This window comes from Haliotis cracherodii, unplaced genomic scaffold (assembly GCF_022045235.1).
Source record: "Haliotis cracherodii isolate W230 unplaced genomic scaffold, xgHalCrac1.p SCAF_6, whole genome shotgun sequence".
Taxonomy (NCBI): Eukaryota; Metazoa; Mollusca; class Gastropoda; order Lepetellida; family Haliotidae; genus Haliotis; species Haliotis cracherodii.
In genome coordinates this window covers 5,133,951-5,155,510 of record NW_027266319.1, presented here as the reverse complement: position 1 = coordinate 5,155,510, position 21,560 = coordinate 5,133,951, and the positions used below count along the sequence as shown (strand labels likewise).

General features: G+C 43.1%; 1 protein-coding gene across 1 annotated transcript; it reads right to left on the bottom strand.

Moving 5' to 3' along the window:
• Positions 1-5,148: 5,148 nt before the first annotated feature.
• LOC139446076 (mucin-22-like) lies at positions 5,149-9,950 on the bottom strand. Its single transcript, XM_071227350.1, has 3 exons — positions 9,894-9,950; positions 6,304-7,529; positions 5,149-5,832 (listed from the first exon to the last, which is right to left on the bottom strand). Exons 1-3 carry the CDS (start codon positions 9,934-9,936, stop codon positions 5,266-5,268), a joined length of 1,836 nt encoding a protein of 611 aa, XP_071083451.1. The 5' UTR covers positions 9,937-9,950; the 3' UTR covers positions 5,149-5,265.
• Between the last annotated feature and the right edge of the window lie 11,610 nt (positions 9,951-21,560).

Here is a 21,560-nt window from a genome sequence, read left to right as displayed (position 1 = left end):
AACGTCCTCATTGCTGGTGTCCACCGCCGTGATATTGCTGGAATACTGCCAAAAGAAGCGTAAAAATCATACTCATTCCATCAAATGTAATGTCAACATATTGACGCCAATGTTGTCATCTAAGTAGCGTTGAACAGGAGCTAGGTTCAAATGTTGTTATAGAAAGAAAACCATGTGACCATGCTCATCACAATGCTCGCTGATTAAATAAAGCAGAGCAAAAGCACAAGCGGCTTAGCTAAGCAACTGTGTTACAGTAATAAATTGAGAGCAGCTAAAATACCATTTTGACAAGATATTGACAATAGGAAGAGACAGCCATTGAAGTCGACTGTGACCAATTAATCCCTGAGTTTATTAACTCTTTATCAATCTGTATTCATGGTACTTATGAGGCCAAAGGCCTATAGTACAGTCTGGGGCGTGTTACAAATTCATACATTTTCTTAGTTTCGTGGGTTGATAAATGAACATTGATAAATTTCTAATAGTTTCTGTACAATCACACGTCATTAATTTACAAAATTTGTTACCGTTTGGGTTGCGGTAGAAATAGTTATTTAGATATTTTGCTCTTTATTCTTTATACACTTGACATACACATAAAAAGTGATATTCATCTTCAATACAATCAGTTTCACAAATCCTACAAAGTCCATCTTCTCTTGCAATACCTTCATATCCGCCTGTTTCAATAAATAGATCATGTGAGCCACAACGAAATCGAGAAAGAGCAGTTCTAAACTTATGTAAATTTACACTTAATAGATAAGGTTCTAGTATAAAAGTAGTCTTAAATATAGTGTAGTAAATTTGCTTTTATGACTGGACTGGGTTAAATAACGAGAAATAGACACAGATGGCCTATCCCTAAAATAACTTTAATTGACCCTAAAACAAACGAGAACGTCTGGATATCAAACTAGTCCGATCGACTGAAGACTCTTACTGCGCGAGGAATTTCTGATATTCCCCAAAAGCTAGATAATCACGGGAAGGTTTGTTATCCTCGGATTACCAGAAAAAACTGTGTACAAAATCCCTAGCCGATACGTTTAGCTCAACCAGAGTAATTCAGTACTAGGTCAGACGTACCCTGCAATCACCTACATGTACTAACAAAACCGGGGTCGTCGGGTAGCCTAGTGGTTAAAGCGTTCGCTCGTCACGCCGAAGACCCGGGTTCGATTGCCGATATGGGTACAATGTGTGAAGCCCATTTCTGGTGTCCCCCGCCGTGATATTGCTGGAATATTGTTAAAAGCGGCGTAAAACCATACACACTCACTAATAGATTGTCACTTCAGGATAAATTCATTGTTAGATTTCTCCCAAACAATGGGTACAATGTGTGAAGACCATTTCTAGTGTCCCCACCGTGATATTGCTGGAATATTGCTAAAAGCGGCGTAAAACCGTACTTACCCACTCACTTACAAAACTGGTGTATCAGGGGTTCCAGCCACTAATGCCTAAGTCCACTTTTGCCTACAGTTACTATTGCCTACAAAAAAATTAAAGCAGTGTGGAATAATGCCTACACAATGAAAACAACATACCCATGAACAAGAATGAACTCTTCCAATATGAGATTTCTTTAAGAGTCCAGAGATCCACATGAATATGTCAGACTCCTTCAGAAGCTTAAGGAGACAGTGCTGCAGATCACAGGAGCTCCTCTACAGTCACCAGTAATACGGACTGACTTTGAAGTTGCTGTGATGCGAGCTGTCGAGGAGGAGTTGCCTTGTAAAGACATCAGGGGGTGCTTCTTCCACTATACGCAGGCAGTGTGGAAGAAGGTTCAACATTTGGAGATGGTCAATCAGTACAGAGACAACCCGGATATCCACAACCTTGTCAGACGTGCTGCTGCACTACCACTGCTACCAGTCAACATGGTTCAACAATTCTGGCTCGACGCAATGGAGGATGACCCTGATACGCTCCAGATCACCCAGTGGCGTGCCGTCCGTAAAACGACCTGACGAATCCTGGGAGTAAATACTATGACACTATCTGTAACTACATAGAATTTTCGACCAACAGCAAAAAGTCACAAAAACATTTACAACACACGAATAAGACAGAAAACATATATGAGACAACATACATCAAGTCAATACATGGTAGGAGAGTGCCATTTAATCACGAGATAATGGAATAGTCGGGTCGCTAATTCTCTAACAAAGAATGCAATGACAGTACACAACGACGAGCGACGAACGGTGACGGAAATTAACGAGGGGAAGCGGAGCGGGCACGAGACCGTTACAATAAAGGTTTTACGACCCAGTCACATAAAAAAATGACAAACGGTACGTTTGTGTTGGAACTGTACTGTCCAATACGAACACTGTTGTCTACATCTTGTAACAAAGATTTTAGAAACAAGTGCACAGATTAACAGCCATCATTAGTCACGTTAGCTACATTACAGCATAAACTTCAAAACAGGATGAAACACGTCAAATTTTCAGAAAATTAGTCTGAAACACCACAACGCATGAGAATCAGAAACAGCAACATTTGAGTTCATGTCATTTTGATTTGAACCCCCACACACACACACATCTACAGCCTACCAAACTTTGACCGCCTCCGTGGTCTAGAGGTACATTAAGAACGGGGATCGGAGGGTCCAGGATTTGATCCCCGGCTGCGTCATACCAAAAGACGTTAAAAGTCAGTATATTGTGTCTGAGTGGGATATTCATGTTAAAATGCGGCATGGTATCTCAGTGAGCTAGCACTATAAATCGGCATCAGTCCGGACTCGTAAGAGGCGACTTACGGGAATCGGGTGGTCAGGCTCGCTGACTTGGTTGATACATGTCATCGATCCCAATTGCCTGGTTCGATGCTGATGATATCAATCACTGGATTGTCTGGTCCAGACTCGATTATTTACAGACCGCCGTCATATAGCCTGAATATTGCTGAGTGCGGCGTAAAACAATAAACCAACCAACCAACTTCAAGCATATAGAGTACATTGACGTTTTTTAATGATAATATTACACACTTACATTTTTATACAAATTGTGTGAGCACAGAGTGCTACAAGAAGGGCAGGATTTTTTACCCTTTTCGCAAACACCTGGTGTCATCATTGATTTCCTTTCTTAAAATTGTCCCCACTGTTTTACCGTTTTCCCGCAATGGATTCTGTTTCAGCAGATGGTCGAGACCTATTGTTCACTGGAGTTGAGGTTTTGAATTTAACTATTCATAAAACCGCGTGTCAGCATTATGTGGGTAGAAATCCAAAGTCACAAAGGTCGGAGGCTGTCAACAGAAGCATGTGAATAGCGCTTACAGAACTATAGGGTGATAATAGCAATCAAACATGACCTAACCTTCTTTATGGATGGAGTAATAAGTGCTTCAATAAGTCATTTTCAAAAACGCAACACCACGAGCCAGTGAAGAAGCCATCTTAAAATTTTCACTCGCCCACCCGATCAATGCACATGCGGAGAGGTCATTTCCATTGGCCAACGATTTCGTTACTTCTGATTGTAAACATTAGGATAAAAGATCGCAAGAGAAGCGCGTGTATAGCGCTTACACAACTATGGGATGATAATAGCAATCAAACAATACGAAACCGTCTTTCCAGGTGAAAATATAAATGCTTCAATTAGTTTCAAATGCCCAGACAATAAACCAGACGTGAGTTAGTGTTGACATTAATGAATCTCCATACGTTTTTGATGGGATTGGACCATAAAGAGCAAAAATCGGTACTGGATAGTTTACGTCTATTAGTCACTTGTTTATGTGTCACGTTTCACTGTTGTGTTCAAGGATCTCACCGTTTTGTCCGACAAAGCAGTGAGTGAGTGAGTATGGTTTTACGCCGCTTTTAGCAATATTCCAGCAATATCACGGCGGGGGACACCAGAAATGGGCCTCACACATTGTACCCATGTCGGGAATCGAACCCGGGTCTTCGGCGTGACGAGCGAACGCTTTAACCACTAGGCTACCCGACCGCTCCCTGACAAAACAGAGGCACATTAGTAGCAGGAGCATGTTGACACTCTCGCTGCTTCTTACCTATCAAGAATCTTTTCTTTTTGGTCTTCTGGAACAAATCGATAATATGGGCGGGTTCATCTGAAGGGAAATTGAAGAACATTTTATTCTTGACTTATTTATATACTTTTCACAAAATAGTTATTACCGCTTGATATAAATCAATCAATGTTATCCCGAGCTGAATGGGCCAACTCTATTGACACTTTCCACTTTCTTGAAAACTCAAAAAATATTAACTTACACTTTCAGATGAACAACCCATTAAAAGTATCCGTTCGATGTGGTTAAGAATCCAGTAATTGCTTCGCACTGTAATTGTCAACACAGGCTTTTAATATGTTTCAAAGACGCCTTTTAAGCCTTTTTATTAATGTTTGCATACTTAAATTGAAAGATTCTGTTATTGTCTGCAATACAGCAAATCGTTAACGTGTATCTTGTTTCTGCCCTTACCTACATATAAAGAAGAACGAGACACAGCAGGTATTTCGCATCGGAAGCGGAACAATAGGGTATTTAAAGCATACAATCATCAATCGAGCATACAGATAAAATGTTTACGACCTTATCGATAAACATACTTTCAAAGAAGGTGAGGATATTCGAAAATAACAGATTATGACAGAAATGTAAGGCGATTTTGAGTGATGGTTGTGGATTGATAAAAAAGAAGAGTCTGAACTAGGTTTAACATGACAATCAACAGAACATGTTGGCGGTGTATTGCAAACAATCAACACAGACATGAATACAGTGAGTGAGGGAGTTGGGTTTAACGCTGCTTTTGACAGTGTTCCAGTTATATCACGGTGTGTCAGCTTAATGTGGGAGGAAAGTGATGCAGGTCTCAGACGTTTGGCACTTCGGTGAAACCCACGAGCACGGGTATGGTGCTGACAAATCTAGAAACATAATCGGGGCGATCAGGGATTCGAACCCACAATCATAGGTTTGTACATATCGATACCATGAAAGGTTCAAATTGACAAATCGTTATGACTTTTAACTTTGTGCATCTTCCCGAGGCAAGAGAGTTAACTAACTTTAAAAGTCCAGTTTCCACCCTTGCCGAACTAGGCTGGAATTCCTGGGCTCGATCGTAGCGCCACCAGTGGCTATTACGAGTTATGTCCTTTCTATGCCTCTCCTAAGGACCAATCAGATTCAACCAGTGTGCACTTTGAAGGACAGACGCTTGGATCCCCACACAAAACACATACATCATCGTGAGATGGATCCCCTAAGATGCCTTATTATTCGTGGAATGTCTGCCAGCAACAGAACCACGAAACACAAAGAGAGGCAAGTGCAGCCTGTTACTCCAAACGTCTTCGATGAGGGTCTGTCATCAGGTGCACTGATCTTCCTCCTGATTGCTTTGGATGTACCGTTGGGGAGGATCCGTAGATGTGCTTGCAGATGCTTCACAAGTATCTCGAGTTCCTGCTGGGTGATATTTTGATGTATACCTTGGTATTCCCCTTGATGCGAACAATTGTCTCCAGGGTCTTCGTTACCACCAACCGTTGAGGTATCAGTTCCTGATGCGGGTTGGGTTGTATCAATGGTGGGCGTGGTTTCAGCTTTGGTACTTAAAGAAGTAGCACTAGTAGTAGTTGTGGTCGGGCTTGGGGTTGTCATCGTTGTGGTTGCAATAGACGCAGTTGCAGTGGTGGAAGGACTTGCAGATGTCGTGATCGTCGTTTTTGTAGCAGCAGATGGTGCTGTTGTCGACGACAATGGGCTTGTACTACAATCTGTAACGTTTTCTCTTGAGTGAATCCAATTCTTAAAAGAAAGAAAATTGAAGTTTACACAATTTTGCTGACATGATTCATATATCGATCGTGGAAGACTGTACGAAAATCTACAAAAATGTGTAATTCCAAGGGAATTCAAAGGGAAAGTATGTTTTATGGCAATGAGGGTGTAAATAATTTATTCGTTTGTTGTTTAACGCCGCTCTCAGCTATATTCAAGCTACCTGGTTGCGGTCTGTAATTTAAGTGAGTCTGGACCAGTCAATCCAGTGATTGACATCATGGGCATCGATCCACGCAATTGAGATCGGTGACATGCATCAACCAAGTCAGCGAGCCTGACCACCCTCCTGCTAGTTGCCTCTTACGAAAAGCATAGTCACCTTTTATGGCAAGCATGGGTAGCTGAAGACTTATTCTAACCCGGATCTTCATGGGTAAAATAAAAAAATTATTCAAGAAAGTGATGACTTTCAATTGAATATTATCTGTCCCTTACCTCATTAATCGGAGTAAGGTCCATTCCGGCTGCAGAACAGAATGCACCACTTGTTTTAATTTTCTGATAAATATATGCAGCAAACGAAGAGCTGGCACTTTGTATGACGTAATATGTTTTGGGTAGTAAGATAGAGCCAGATGTCAGGTTCGTGTCCTTAACGTCAACCCAGTTCTGAATATCTAGGGATTGTGAGTTCAGCATTAAGCTTGACTTAAAGGACGAGTCAATGACGATAATTAACCACCCTCCTGGCACATGTTTGTCAGAGTCAGGAAAGCTGAAGCTGTACTGATATTGCCACTGAATGTTGGGACCAACAATCGTCATACATGGATCTTGATTCTTTGTAAATGTCACAAACTTGACCACCAGTATTGCTTCATTTGATTTGATCTCAGCAGGAACAGTTGCAGAAATCCTTGTTTCGAACCAGTCCCCTTCTTTTTCTAGGCTGTAAACTGAACCACCTACATGAACAGTTGTGTTTGGTGTACTAGCGAGGATGCGATACAGGTCCTCTGATGTGTTATCCTTTCTTGGGGAGAGAATGGAAATAAAGTGTTTTCCCCATGTAGTAACGGGTGTCATTTGTTCAACAAGATGATCTGAGGTTTTATCAGTGTCCAATTTGGATTTTTTTGCTCCCGCTATCAGAGCAATTGGTTCGTTCGAGGACACATACACGCCCTTTAGGTCTTTGTCATTTTGGAACTGGATAACCTCATGCTTTTGTAGGGTTACATTAATTATGGTTGGATTCCAAATGGTGATATTATTATACCTTAATGTAGTCAGGCCAGGAGGGAACTCAATGATTACTTCAGTATTGGCGGAAGAGGCTATCACTGAGAACTGGGTCTTATCACCAAGACTCTGGTATGTCACGACATAGAAACTAAACCCAAACTGATCAACTGGTAGTGCGAGGTAGATATCAATAGAGTTAATTCCAAAGTCGGCAGCAAGAACGTTTACATCGTTATCAGAGATGATGTGTACCACTTTATCTGTTATCCCACTCCCAGACAACTGGATGCCTTCAGCGCTGGTGATGTTCACGGTTCTTGTGTAGTTGATTTTCTGAGAAAGACTGGTAACACGCACAGAGGTAGTATTGAGAACGGTCGTTATAATGATGCACTGCGGTCTTGGATTGCTGGGTTTTAGTCCATTTTCTGGAAATGTAACCAGGAATTCCTTCCCGCTGCTGCTGTACCGATGTGCTGCGGTATAAAGAGGTACTTATATGGAAACAGGGTACAACAACAGCAAACAATCAGTGACACCTTTCCAGATCAGTCACTGGATATCATTCAAATATTTAATCAAATATGACGTGTCATCATTTAGGAGTCTCTAAGTTTTTAGATGTTAGCCTCCTCTGACCTTTGTTTGCTTTTCTATCAAATTTAACATAAGCAGTGTGTTCCAATTGACTTGCCTTCTAAACAGCCTCAAATGTTGAGAATGAATACCATTAAGCTATAACGATGGTGTGTAAGCACTATGAAATTATACATAGATTTTCATTATCATATAATTGGCAGTTCCCGGCAGTATGAAACGGATAAAAATTATATGCGTCATATGCGGACAGAGATAGACTACTTTCAGTGTTTAAAGACAAACATGACGTCGCCCTTGTTTTTCGGCGATCGAGTCAGAATTAATCATCGGGAATCTTGAGAAACTACAGCGATAATTTCTATCATTATCAAAAGAATAGTCTAATATACTGAAAATCAGTATCTAACTGTGACGAAGCTGAAACAGTTTACAAGTTTGGCAATTCTGGCGCTATGAATTGCAAAACAATTTAGGGGGGACACTAGCCTAGCGGGATCAGTTTCCAAACCAGCGTTTGCAGACCACTGCGGCTTGGAACCTTTCCCCAAAATTAAAACAGTTGGATTTGGCCGAAGAATGTCAGACTTGTTATCTTGGTTCGCTTTGTCGCTGTGTGTACATCTGACTGCACTTCGAAACGTTATGACAGGACATACTCTTAACAAACGTGACGTCTCATCAACTAGGGTTAGAGTAGCCTACCAATTACTGCAGCGAAAGGCAAATAGAAACAATTTGTTTTGGCAATCTGTAGTGCCTATATGTAGTTGCGCCACTAAAAAAGAAACAGTTTCAGCTGGAACTATATTGACTCCCGACATGGGCACAATGTGTGAAGCCCATTTCTGGTGTCCCCCGCCGAGATATTGCCGGAATATTGCTAAAAGCGGCGTACTCGCTCACCTAATGCGCACATTTCGTGAAAACTTGCAATGTGCTGGTGATGTTTGCGATGGGAAGAGATTTGTCTAGCAAAGAGTTGATCAATACCATGATAAGATAAAGAGGAATAAACACTATGTATTTAGCTCGCCAAGGCTAAAATACAAATACAAAAATGAGGCACATGAATGTTCACTCGGTGGACATGTAATATATAATAAAATAATAAAGTCAACGTTTGTCCAAACTTTTCTTTATATCAGTTTCAGACATAGTATTTTCACTGTCTCATGACAGCTCATCAGTGTGATGTAAAGTAGAGGTTGGACTAACGTGGACTTCATTATTTTGTGTTACAGTAAACTACGGTTATAACAAACTAAGGGATATAACGAACTAACTTTTTAGCCCCGACTATTTGCTGTAGTTATACTGTATATATGCTTATAACGAATTACGGTTATAACGAACTAAAATTAGTAGTCTGTTTGAGTTCGTTATAACCGTAGTTTACTGTATATACTAATTGATACGCACATTTCAGGAAAACTTGCAATATGTAGGAAATGTTTGTGAGAGACAATTTGAGAATACATCAGAGCATAATTATTTTCATTATTTGTTTTAAATCATAAACGTCATAGTGAATGAGTGAGTATGGTTTTACGCCGCTTTTAGCAATATTCCAGCAATATCGCGGCGGGGGACACCAGAAATGGGCCTCACACATTGTACCCATGTCGGGAATCGAACCCGGGTCTTAGGCGTGACGAGCGAACGCTTTAACCACTAGGCTACGCGACCGCCCCTAACCGTCATAGAATAACCAGTCTCAGATTCCACTGGGCGTAAAGGGAAATAACATATAACAATGGAAGTTACAGGAATCGATCACTGAAAACCACTGATGACACCGGGGCACGGGTGGCCCAGTCGTCTAAGGCGCCGCGATTCGCTGTGCAGAGTTGCGTCCCTTAGGCACGCCAGAAACCTATGATTGTGGGTTCGAATCCCGGAAACAATTATGTTTCTAGGTTTGTCAGCACCATACCCGTGCTCGTGGGTTTCACCGAAGTGGTAAACGTCTAGGACCTGCATCATTTCGGGCTTTCCTCCCACATTAAGCTGACACGCCGTGATATAACTGGAATAATGTTAAAAGCGGCGTTAAAACTAACTCACTCACTCACTCACACCGATGACACCACATGGACAATGCGCTAATGTTGGTCTTAATTTTTATCTACGCCCGTCACATTGAAATGCCGATACATGTTACCCAATATCAAGCAAACCATTGTGACATGAAATCCATTTGAAATTATTTACTGTTATGTCGTAGCATCGTTATAGCTTACCGTTATGTCCCACAACACAGAGGCACGCTAGTAGCAGGAGCATGTTGACGGTCTCGTTGCTTCACGCCGACTAAGTCAGGGCTCAAGTTTTGTTCTTATTGTCGATACTGAGAGCATACTAATGCACTGCGCCATTACGACGTCAACACAGTATCGGTTTTCTCCTTGATGTATGTGTGCTTCAAAATCAGTTGTGTCAGTTTTTCATTTGAAACTCAAAGTGTGACAGGAAAGGTTTCAGTGTTATATGATAAAATATATAATAAATATACTAGCCACATTAAGAAACTGTGCATTGAGAAAATATAGATATAAGGGCACACCGTCCATATATGAAATATAGGTTTGAACACAGCAATTATTGGAGACATTCAAACGCTCATGCACGTGCCATGCGATATGACGTCATTGATGGGGGCCTATGGACGTGCAATGTGTTACTGCACGTGCACCCTGTACAGCTGTACACAGCATGTGCAACTCAAAATTCGCTGTCACTTTGGAAAGCATGATCTGTGGTCATTCAAAAATTCAAAACTTCTCAGGTGCAGACACAAGCATATCACAAGCAAATCATGCCAAGATTTACAGCTGCGCAGCGTCATGAAGCCATTGGAATGATCCGAGCGGGAATGAGGCAACAACAGGTGGCAACACAATTCCAATGCCATCGTAACACGATATCGGCATTGGTGAGGCGTTATCAGAACACAAATGACGTTGCCGACCACCCACTTCAGGACGTCCCCGAGTAACGACGCCAAGACAGGACAGATGAATTCGAGTTACACATCTCCGACACAGGCTCCAAACGGCAGTAACGACGTCCCAGACATATCCTGGACTGCGCCGTATCCATCACAACACTGTCAGGAATCGTTTACGCCAGTACGGGATTCGACCACGACGCCCTGCCATACGTCCCATCCTGACACACCGTCATCGAGTCAACCGTCTAACATGGTGTCGAAATCATGTTCGCCAACCTCGAATATGGTGGAGAAATGTTGTCTTTACAGATGAATCGAGGTTCAACATTTCCCACAGTGACGGTCGCCAACGTGTCTAACGGCGTTTGGGAGAACGTTATGCACGCAACTGTATTGTGGAGAGGAGTCGTTTTCGAGGTGGCTCTATGATGATTTGGGGTGGGATAACAGCACGGCACCGAACCCCTTTGCTGGTTGTTCAGGGCAATCTAACCGGTGATGGTTACAGAGATCAGATTCTGAGGCCTGTGGTCATTCCTTTCCTGCAACGTCATGGCCCGGGATTGACATTTCAACAGGACAACGCTCGTCCTCACACGGCTAGGGTCGCAATGGATTTCCTTCACCATAACAATGTCATGTTACTGCCATGGCCTGCAATTTCTCCAGATCTCTCCCCAATAGAGCATGTGTGGGATGAAATGGAGCGCGTCTGCGTCGTCTTCCACATCCTCCAGATAACGTCCGTGACTTGGCAAAGGATTTGAGGAGGATATGGCAGGCCATTCCCCAGGCCTTCCATGCCCATTTGGTGGACTCCATGCGTCGCCGATGCACTGCTGTGATTCACGCACAGGGTGTTCATACCCGTTATTGACTTTGTGACTTTGTCGTATGACCCCCTACTCCATTTTGATCTTCTGACGTCATCGTAACAGATGTTGTTCAGGTCCCGTTGACATTTTCTTATGGTCCGATCATTCAGCTGCTACAGCGTATGCATCATTTTGTTCTTGCTGTGTTGTATTTCAATCCAGAATATATCTTCTCCGTGCACAGTTTCTTTATGTGGCTAGTATAGATATATAAATAAGTAAACTATAAAATAAAATATAAATGATTAAAATAACCCAATCAATGTTATCTTTGGTCTGGGCTTTCATTTCTTATACAATCTATCCATCCCAGTTTCCTAAATGTCACACGTAAATCGTTGAGTGAGGTGAAATGAAGTTTGTATGCATGTATGCATTGTTCTAGTCCAGCTTTAAGAGGGTTTTGTAGTGCAAGCCCTCTGAGATACCATGCCTCAGTTTAACATGAAAACCTCACTCTAACAGATTGCACTGGCTTGCGTCACCCCTTTATGTCGAGTAGGGTAAGAAGTCCCATTGTTTGATGTCTTTTGGCATGATGCAGCTGGGATCCAACAACCGACCTCCAGCTCCATCTGCTACACCACGGAAGCGGTGTCGTCATACTTTGACACATTTCTTTTATTAGGAGAGACCAATGTTGGAAGACCCGTGAAGATCCGGGGTAGGATAGGTCTTCAGCAACCCATGCTTGTCGTAATAGGCGACTGTGCTTGTCGTAAAAGGCGACTAACAGGATCAGGTGGTCAGGCTCTCTGACTTGGTTGATGCATGTCATCGATCCCAATTGCGTGGATAGATGTTCATGATATCAATCACTGGATTGTCTGGTCCAGACTCGATTATTTTACAGACCGCCGTCATATTGCTGGAATATTGCTGTGTGCAGCGATTGAATGCACTTACCTTTAGGCTACCCTACACACTCGCTAATGTGGCAAAGCACACATTCGTCAGTTAAAGACATATTTGATGAAGTTTTAATCTAATGTGGGCAGTGGGGTAGTCTAGTGGTTAAAGTGTTCGCTCGTCACGCCGAAGACCCATGTTTGATTGACGACATGGGGACAACGTCCTCATGGCTGGTGTCCACCGCCGTGATATTGCTGGAATACTGCCAAAAGGAGCGTAAAAATCATACTCATTCCATCAAATGTAATGTCAACATATTGACGCCAATGTTGTCATCTAAGTAGCGTTGAACAGGAGCTAGGTTCAAATGTTGTTATAGAAAGAAAACCAAGTGACCATGCTCATCATAATGCTCGCTGATTAAATAAAGCAGGACCCGTGAAGACGCCGGGGTAGAATAGGTCTTCAGCAACCCATACGTGCCGAAAGGCGACTATGCTTGTCGTAAGTGGCGACTGACGGGATCGGGTGGTCAGGCTCGCTGATTTGGTTGATGCATGTCATCGATCCCAATTGCGTGGATCGATACTCATGATATCAATCACTGGATTGTCTGGTCCAGACTCGATTATTTACAGACCGCCGTCACATAGCTGGAATATTGCTGAGTGCGGCCAAACCAAATAAAGCAGAGCAAAAACGCAAGCGGCTTAGCTAAGCAGCTGTGTTACAGTAATATATTGAGAGTAGCTAAAATAACATTTTGACAAGATATTGACAATAGGAAGAGACAGCCATTGGTGTCGACTGCGGCCAATTAATCCCTGAGTTTATTAACTCTTTATCAATCTTTATTTATAGTAGCACCCCCTGATGTCTGTACCAGGCAGCTCCTCCTTGACAGCTCGCATCACAGCAACTTCAAAGTCAGTCAGTAACCGACCGCCCCTTGACAAAACAGAGGCACATTAGTAGAAGGAGCATGTTGGCACTCTCGCTGCTTCTTACCACTCAAGTCAGAATCTTTTCTTTTTGGTCTTCTGGAACAAATCGATAATATGGGCGGGGATCATCTGAAGGGAAATTCAAGAACACTTTATTCTTGACTTATTTATATACGTTTCACAAAACAGTTATTATCGCTTGATCAATCAATCTTATTCGAGCTGAATGGGCCAACTCCACTGACACTTTCCACTTTCTTGAAAACTCAAAAAATATTAACTTACTCCTTCAGATGAACAACCCATTATAAATATCCGTTCGATGTGGTTAAGAATCCAGTAATTGCTTCGCACTGAAAATGTCAACACAGGCTTTTAATATGTTTCAAAGCCGCCTTTTAAGCCTTTTTATTAATGCTTGCATACTTAATTTGAAAGATTCTGTTATTGTCTGCAATGCAGCAAATCGTTAACGTGTATCTTGTTTCTGCCCTAACCTACATATAAAGAAGAACGAGACACAGCAGGTATTTCGCATCGGAGGCGGAACAATAGGGTACTTAAAGCATACAATCATCAATCGAGCATACAGATAAAATGTTTACGACCTTATCGATAAACATACTTTCAAAGAAGGTGGGGATATTCGAAAATAACAGATTATGACAGAAATGTAAGGCGATTTTGAGTGATGGTTGTGGATTGATAAAATAGGAGAGTCTGAACTAGGTTTAACATGACAATCAACAGAACATGTTGGCGGTGTATTGCAAACAATCTACACAGACATGAATACAGTGAGTGAGTGAGTTGGATTTAACGCTGCTTTTAACAGTGTTCCAGTTATATCGCGGCTTGTCAGCTTAATGTGGGAGGAAAGCCCGAAGTGATGCAGGTCTCAGACGTTTAGCACTTCGGTGAAACCCACGAGCACGGGTATGGTGCTGACAAATCTGGAAACACAATCGGGGCGATCAGGGATTCGAACCCACAAACATAGGTTTCTGGCGTGCCCAAAGGACGCAACTCTGCACAGCGAATCGCGGCGCCTTAGACGACTGGGCCACCCGTGCCCCCCTACAAGAATACAGTGATCATGTGACATCAATTACACTTATCGATTTGTTTGAATAATTTGGTGTTCCTTATCGAAAGCGACGCCGTCAGAAACGAATCCTGTAGGATTTGGCATGGTTAGATAGATCACTTTTATATGGATAATAAAATCAGATAATAATGATAAAAGGCTACTTATATTTAGCATGTTTGAACACCTCTCAAAGCGCTATTACTATGCTTTTCACTACATGAGTGTGCACTCAACAATCATTCTCAGCTCACTGAGGAGTATACAACCCATGCTACCTGTTTGGCGCTAGAAAGTTGACAACAACATTGCCATGTCAACCTACCGTGTATCCATGCTCACTTTGGGACAGGAACGAAGTCCTAGAAACTCCCTGGAGTCAAGCTTCTGAAACGCGGTCCCCCATTCAAGGACTCTCCGCGACCGACGTTGCTTAACTTCACTTGATTTGTGACCTGTGCGCTGTGCGCAGGACCACGTGCCACCATTGCCAATGTATAGGACAGTGTAGATCTTGAGTTTCAGGAAAACAACCTGCTGTGACAGCATGTTGACATCGATCTGATATGTACTGAGAACAATTCGGAGTAAGGCATAATCGGTTTAGACTGATTAAATGTAAATAGCTGGAATAATTACTAGATTCCAAGTGTTATATATCAGGTGTTGTTTCTTCTGTTTGAGTGAGTGGGCGAGTTTGTTAAGGATCCGTTTGATAGCGTAGAGGGAAATCTCAATGGACTGCGCTACCGAGACGAGATCATCGGCCCTGTTGGTCTACCGTTTTTGCGTCGTCATGGCCCAGGCATTACCTTTTGACATATTGCTCGAGTTGTTCAGGATTCTCTTCAACAAAACAACCGGAATGTCATCCCCTGGCCGGCTCGCTGCCCTGATCTCTCACCAATCGAGCACATGTGGGATGAGATGGATCGGCGCCTTTGACGTCAACCACGTGTTCAACAGACACTCCAGGAACTTCGAAACATGCTCCAGCAGATATGGACAGATATCCACCAGGACTTTGTGCGACGCCTGGACCATTCCATGATCATGAGACGAAGATGTGTTGCTTGCATTGCAACCAAAGGTGGACACGAACGCTATTGATTTGTAAATTGACATTTTGGCATGTTCATGTTTTTTTTTATGAAATCACGTATTTTCTGAATTCAGTATGGCAAATTAAACCATTTGAACACTTACAACATTTGACGATTTATAGTGTTAGCCCCCTGAGATACCATGTGCACTTTAACATGAATACCCCACTCAGACACAGTATACTCAATCCGAGCAGACCAGTCCTTGTTTTAGCCTCTCAATCCCGAGCGCCAGACAGGGTAAAAACAAGCACCATCTTTTATCGTCTTTTGGTATGACGCGGCCGAGGATCGAACTCCGGGCCTTTCGCTCTCCGGGCGGACGCTCTACCACTAGACGACGGAGGCTCTAGGCGGTTGTCAGAAACTCAGGCTACCGGTGGTATAGTAATTATACTAATGACACATTCCATGTGACATTTGCGTTTTTATTCTGTTTACTGTGCCAAAACTTATTTCTACGGAATTTTCGCGAAAAAAGGATCACATTGCGAGACATGTATTTAAGCTAGTCTACAGCTGTAGCCTTGGCGTGTCATGGATACGATCGGATACTTATCGTTATGTCGATAGTGGGGACGTGTTGGAACGCATTGCAAACGCTAACGAAGCAGCAAAAAACTGACAAACACGACATATCATCATGTGAATTATAGATCAGTGCAGCTCATTCGTGACCAACTCGTCTTATTCCGGGACAAGTCGAATAGCGACTCGTGCCCCCACGTAGTCATTTTTGCGACTGGGTTCTGTCTAAGCGCAAACGGGCATAGCTAAAAGATTTGTCAACTCGTTGCGTAATGATTGACGTATATTTCCTCCATATATCATATATATTCCAGATGATATTGAAAACACATTGGGACTTACAGTATCTTACAGTACGATTGGACACACTTAACTGTATCTCATTTTTAAATGCAAGACATATGTAACATACAAAAATATTCCTGAGGGATTCTTTGACCGAAGTACATGAAGTCCTACGCGCATACTGATTGGTTTGTCGTACTTTCGCACATGACAGTCATTGATTGGGGTACGACGAGTCTTCGTGCAGGTTACGGAAAGGGGCGAGTGGTGACGAATGCAGTGCAGCTGTCATTCGATGACCTTGAGCTAAAGCGTGTTAATGAGCAGAGAATAGCGCCAATACTAAAAAAACGTGTTGGTAGAAAACAGGAGTGGAAGTAACATGCATCCCCTTTATCGTCGGTAAAACTACACAATGGAATGTTTTGGCGGATAATCGTCATTTTCTGACTTTGATGTTTTATACTGAGTCTGATATTTAACAAAAAGTCGAGAGAATCACGAGGAACATCACACGTGACGGTGAGAGTATAATGAGTCGACACTTTCATGAAATCATTTTCACTTCACGGATTCGACCGTCCAAAGGCAAAAGCTATAATTAGAAGACCGCCTCCGTGGTCTAGTGGTAGAGCGTCCGCCCGGAGAGCGGAAGGTCCGGGGTTCGATTCCCGGCCGCGTCCTACCAAAAGACGTTAAAGGATGGTACTTGTCTGGCGCTCGGCATTAAGGGGCTAAAACAAGGACTGGTCGGCTCGGAGTCAGTATACTGTGTCTGAGTGGGGTATTCATGTTAAACTGCGGCATGGTATCTCAGTGAGCTAGCACTATAAATCGGCATCAGTCCGGACTGGTACAAGCAGCCACACACACACACACACGTACATGCACGTCGCTATATAAGTGAAATAATCTTGGACGCGACGTTAAACCCCATTTCACCTCACCTCACCTATGATTAAAAAAAAAGTTAACCATGTTACCGAACCTGACCATTTTATCACAGCTAAGTTGCTGTTGATCAATTTTAATCCAGGCCCGACGTGTATAGACATAAGTAAACACTTACTTGCACGTGTAAATATGAACATATGGAACAGCATGCACGCAGTTATCACTTACTTTTTCGACCGACCCAAAGAACATTTTGCTACATGGATCCGAAAATATTACCCTTTATTATTGTTATTTTTTAAATGTTCTCCTATACATAATGTTGGTTAATCATACAATAAAACTTATTTCTTGTCGCAACAAGAATGCTTGATTTTTTTCAAACGGTGAAGCGTTCATAAAATATATGCGAGACGCCCATTACCAACATGTAATATTGATTGGCTTTACCCATTCGCATGGCTTTATTTAAGGGAAGGTGAGGTGAAATGGTGTTTAACGTCGCGTTTAAGGTTATTGCATAAGCATGTATGTGTGTGTGTGTTTGTGTGTTTCTGTGGAAAGTGTTAGGTGGGTCCAATGAGGTGACGAGGGTGACGAGGTGTCACGATAATGTCGAACTATTTCCGAAGTGACGTTTAACTCACTCACTCATTTGTGACGCCCACTCAGACACATAAAACTGATTCGGGTTCGACCAAGTGTTTTTTGGTCCCATTATGCCGACCGCCAGGCAGGGTAACAACAAGTGCCATCTTTTAACGTCTTTTGGTGTGACGCGGCCGGGGATCTCCGGACAGACGTTCTACCGGAGGGAGTCGAATATGGAAAAGAACTTCCCCATGTTTAGTGTGTGAGTGAGTGAGTATGGTTTTACGCCAATTTTAGCAATATTCCAGCAATATCACTGCGGGGGACACCAGAAATGGGCTTCACACATTGTACCCATGTCGGGAAGCGAACCCGGGTTTTCGGCATGACGAGCGAACGCTGTAACCACTAGGCTACCCGACCGCCCCCCAGGTTTTTTGGGTTTCGTTACAATGGTACGCTCTTATTATACGTTTAACGTGGGTAGAACTACCGATGCTCTATCCACTATACAACGGAGGGTGTTTATTGAAGGGAGAAAGATCGCCGTTGTGACGCGAGTCGGAGACGACCATCACGTGAACCAATGAGCACCAACATGATGGTTTGTTTGTTTGTTTGTTTGTTTTTTTGTTTGTTAACGTCGCACTCAGAAATATTCCAGCTATATGACGGCGGTCTGTAAATAATCGAGTCTGCACAAGACAATCCAGTGTTTGACACCAAGAGCATCGGACCACGCAATTGGGATACGATGACATGCATCAACCAAGTCAGCGAACCTGACCACCCGATCCCGTTAGTCGCCTTTTACGACAAGCATAGTCGCCTTTTGCGGCAAGCATGGGCTGCCGAAGATCTCTTCTACCTCGGATCTTCACGGGTCGAATCACAGAGGTATGTTACCTTGATAATCACCTTCTCGTATTTGCTTCTGAATTAATAACGGTTCTGCAAGCACTAGATATAAGCGACAAAACTCTTTTCATATTCGTAAGAAAAGCAGAGCCGATTGTTCGACTCCGACTTTATCATGAGCTCATGCTTATGAATCACCATCAAATAGTGATGATACCCGGTGTTCCAGTGATTGACATCATGAGCATCGATCCACGCAATTGGGATACGATGACATGCATCAACCAAGTCAGAGAGCCTGACAACCCGATCCCGTTAGTCGCCTCTTACGACAAGCACAGTCACTTGCTTGATAACGGTGTTAGAACCTACACCGAAACGTCGCTCTTAATTGTAATAAAGAAGTTGTTCATCCATAAATTCTTATCCTTACTTAGTACTCCAACTTCTAAATGCCTATCAAAGAAGACAAGCATAGCCGCCTTTTACGACAAGCATGGGTTGCTGAAGACCTTTTCTACCCCGGATATTCAGGGGTCGGCAAGATGGTAACAGACAAGGTGAATCAAGGATTCGAACCAGGTTTCAGCATCAACTTATTTGCACATCGTTCAGCGGAGCTTTGACCGCTTGGCCACCCATGCCCACAATCAGGATTAGTGTGATAGATGACTGCCACAGAATCGTTCTTCTTTGATGTCTTAAGTTAATATAAAGTGTTGTCTCAGATTGTGGCATTATGGCGAGAAAGACACTTCAAGGGGTTGGGTACAAGTGCCCTGGATGGTAACGACAGAGCAATTACAGTTAAACGATGAGGGTATAACTGGTTTTAACTGCAGATGCCTTCACTTTAGTACATGTGCATGAAGACGTTGAAAAGATCAAATGGGCAGGCGGTGATAACGTGACAGGTATTGCTGTGACCTTTGTCAGCTTTTTACGGAGATCTGACACTGACACGAGGTGAGGTGAGGTGAAATGGGGTTTAACGTCGCGTCCAAGATTATTTCACTTATATAGCGACGTGCATGTACGTGTGTGTGTTTGTGTGGCTGCTTGTACTAGTCCGGACTGACGCCGATTTATAGTGCTACTTCACTAAGATACCATGCCGCAGTTTAACATGAATACCCCACTCAGACACAGTATACTGACTCCGAGCCGACCAGTCCTTGTTTTAGCCCCTCAATGCCGAGCGCCAGACAGGGTAACAGTTTTTTTTTGGGTTTTATTTTTATTTTTGAGAAACCCATGGTCCTGTCGTGCACAAGCTTTCGAAGCATTTTGCGTCCGACAGACTAATCGCCCTATTCGGGACTGGGGGTTGGGGTGGGGGTGGGGGTGGGTGGACGTAATTCGTGGGTTCGAATATTCCCCCGATAATGATTCTAGGTGTTAGCGACCCGTGACGATCCGGGGTAGAATAGGTCTTCAGTAACCCATGCTTACTATAAAAGGCGACTAAGCTTGTCGAAAGAGGCGACTAACATGATCGGGTGGTCAGGCTAGCTGATTTTGTTGATGTATGTAATCGACCCCAAATGCGTGGATCGAAGCTCATGATATCAATCACTGGATTGCCTGGTCCAGATAAGATTATTTAAACAGACCGCCGTCATATAGCTGGAATATTGCTGAGTGCGGCGTTAAACAACAAACCAACAAACACATCTATCTGTTAGCTCCATATCCGTGTGTTTGGTTTTAGTAACAGCGTGGTAAACGGGCTTTTCATCCGTACGAAGCTTACGCGAAATATGAAATATTGTTCAGAGCGGTGTTAAATCAAACTCACTCACTCATTCCTAATTCATCAGAGCTGGGTTTGCTTTGCACAACATATACAGTAGCTTATGTTACAGATATCCAAATGCGCGATTACTGACTATAGAATTGTAGTTCAGACATGTCATCAAAGTTTACCAATTGCGTAAATAGATGCTCATGATGTCAATCACGAGATGGTACCGTGCAGATTCGATTATTTACAGACCGCCTATATATGGCTGGAATAATGCTGAGTGCGGCTTTGATCAACAAACTAATCGCGTGACCTTCCTCTTGACATCGGATTTCGAATCCTGTCTTTATTGTGATAGAAGTGAATATTAGATCAAAGCAGAACGTAGCCGCGTGCACTTTGGACCTGCCACCAACACCGTTAACTGTCATGAGAACAGGAAAGTGTATTTAAAACTGAGATTGCACTTGTGACAAGAAAGAATCGCAATCACATTGCACTTTTCCGGCAGTTGTTTAACGAAAGACGTATCATCATAGAGAGAGAGAGGAGAGAGAGAGAGAGAGAGAGAGAGAGAGAGAGAGAGAGAGGAGAGAGAGAGAGAGGAGAGAGGGAGAGAGGAGAGAGAGGAGAGAGAGAGAGAGAGAGAGAGAGAGTAGTAAATAGTTTATATTTTTGTCAACCTACGATACTCCTGGCCGCCGTTACATACAGCCTCTAGCGGGGATGAGAGAGAGAGAGAGAGAGAGAGAGAGAGAATGAGAGAGAGAGAGAGAGAGAGAGAGAGAGAGAGAGTAGTAAATAGTCTATATTTTTGTCAACCTACGATACTCCTGGCCGCCGCTACATACAGCCTCTAGCGGGGGATGAGAGAGAGAGAGAGAGAGAGAGAGAGAGAGAGAGAGAGAGAGAGAGAGAGAGAGAGAGAGAGAGAGAGAGAGAGAGAGAGTATATACTTTTGTCTCAACCCACGATACTGCTTATCGCCGCAACAGACCACCGCTACCAGAGATAAGAGAGAGCCACACAGACACGCATCCACTCCCTACGCACAACCCCACACAGTCATACTCACATCCTTACGCATTCACCCCTACACCATCCCAGTGTACCAATACATGCTTGTATCCGTTCACACCCACCCACACTGCTATACCCCGACGCTCCCTACACACCACAGCCCCAAACTACCCCAC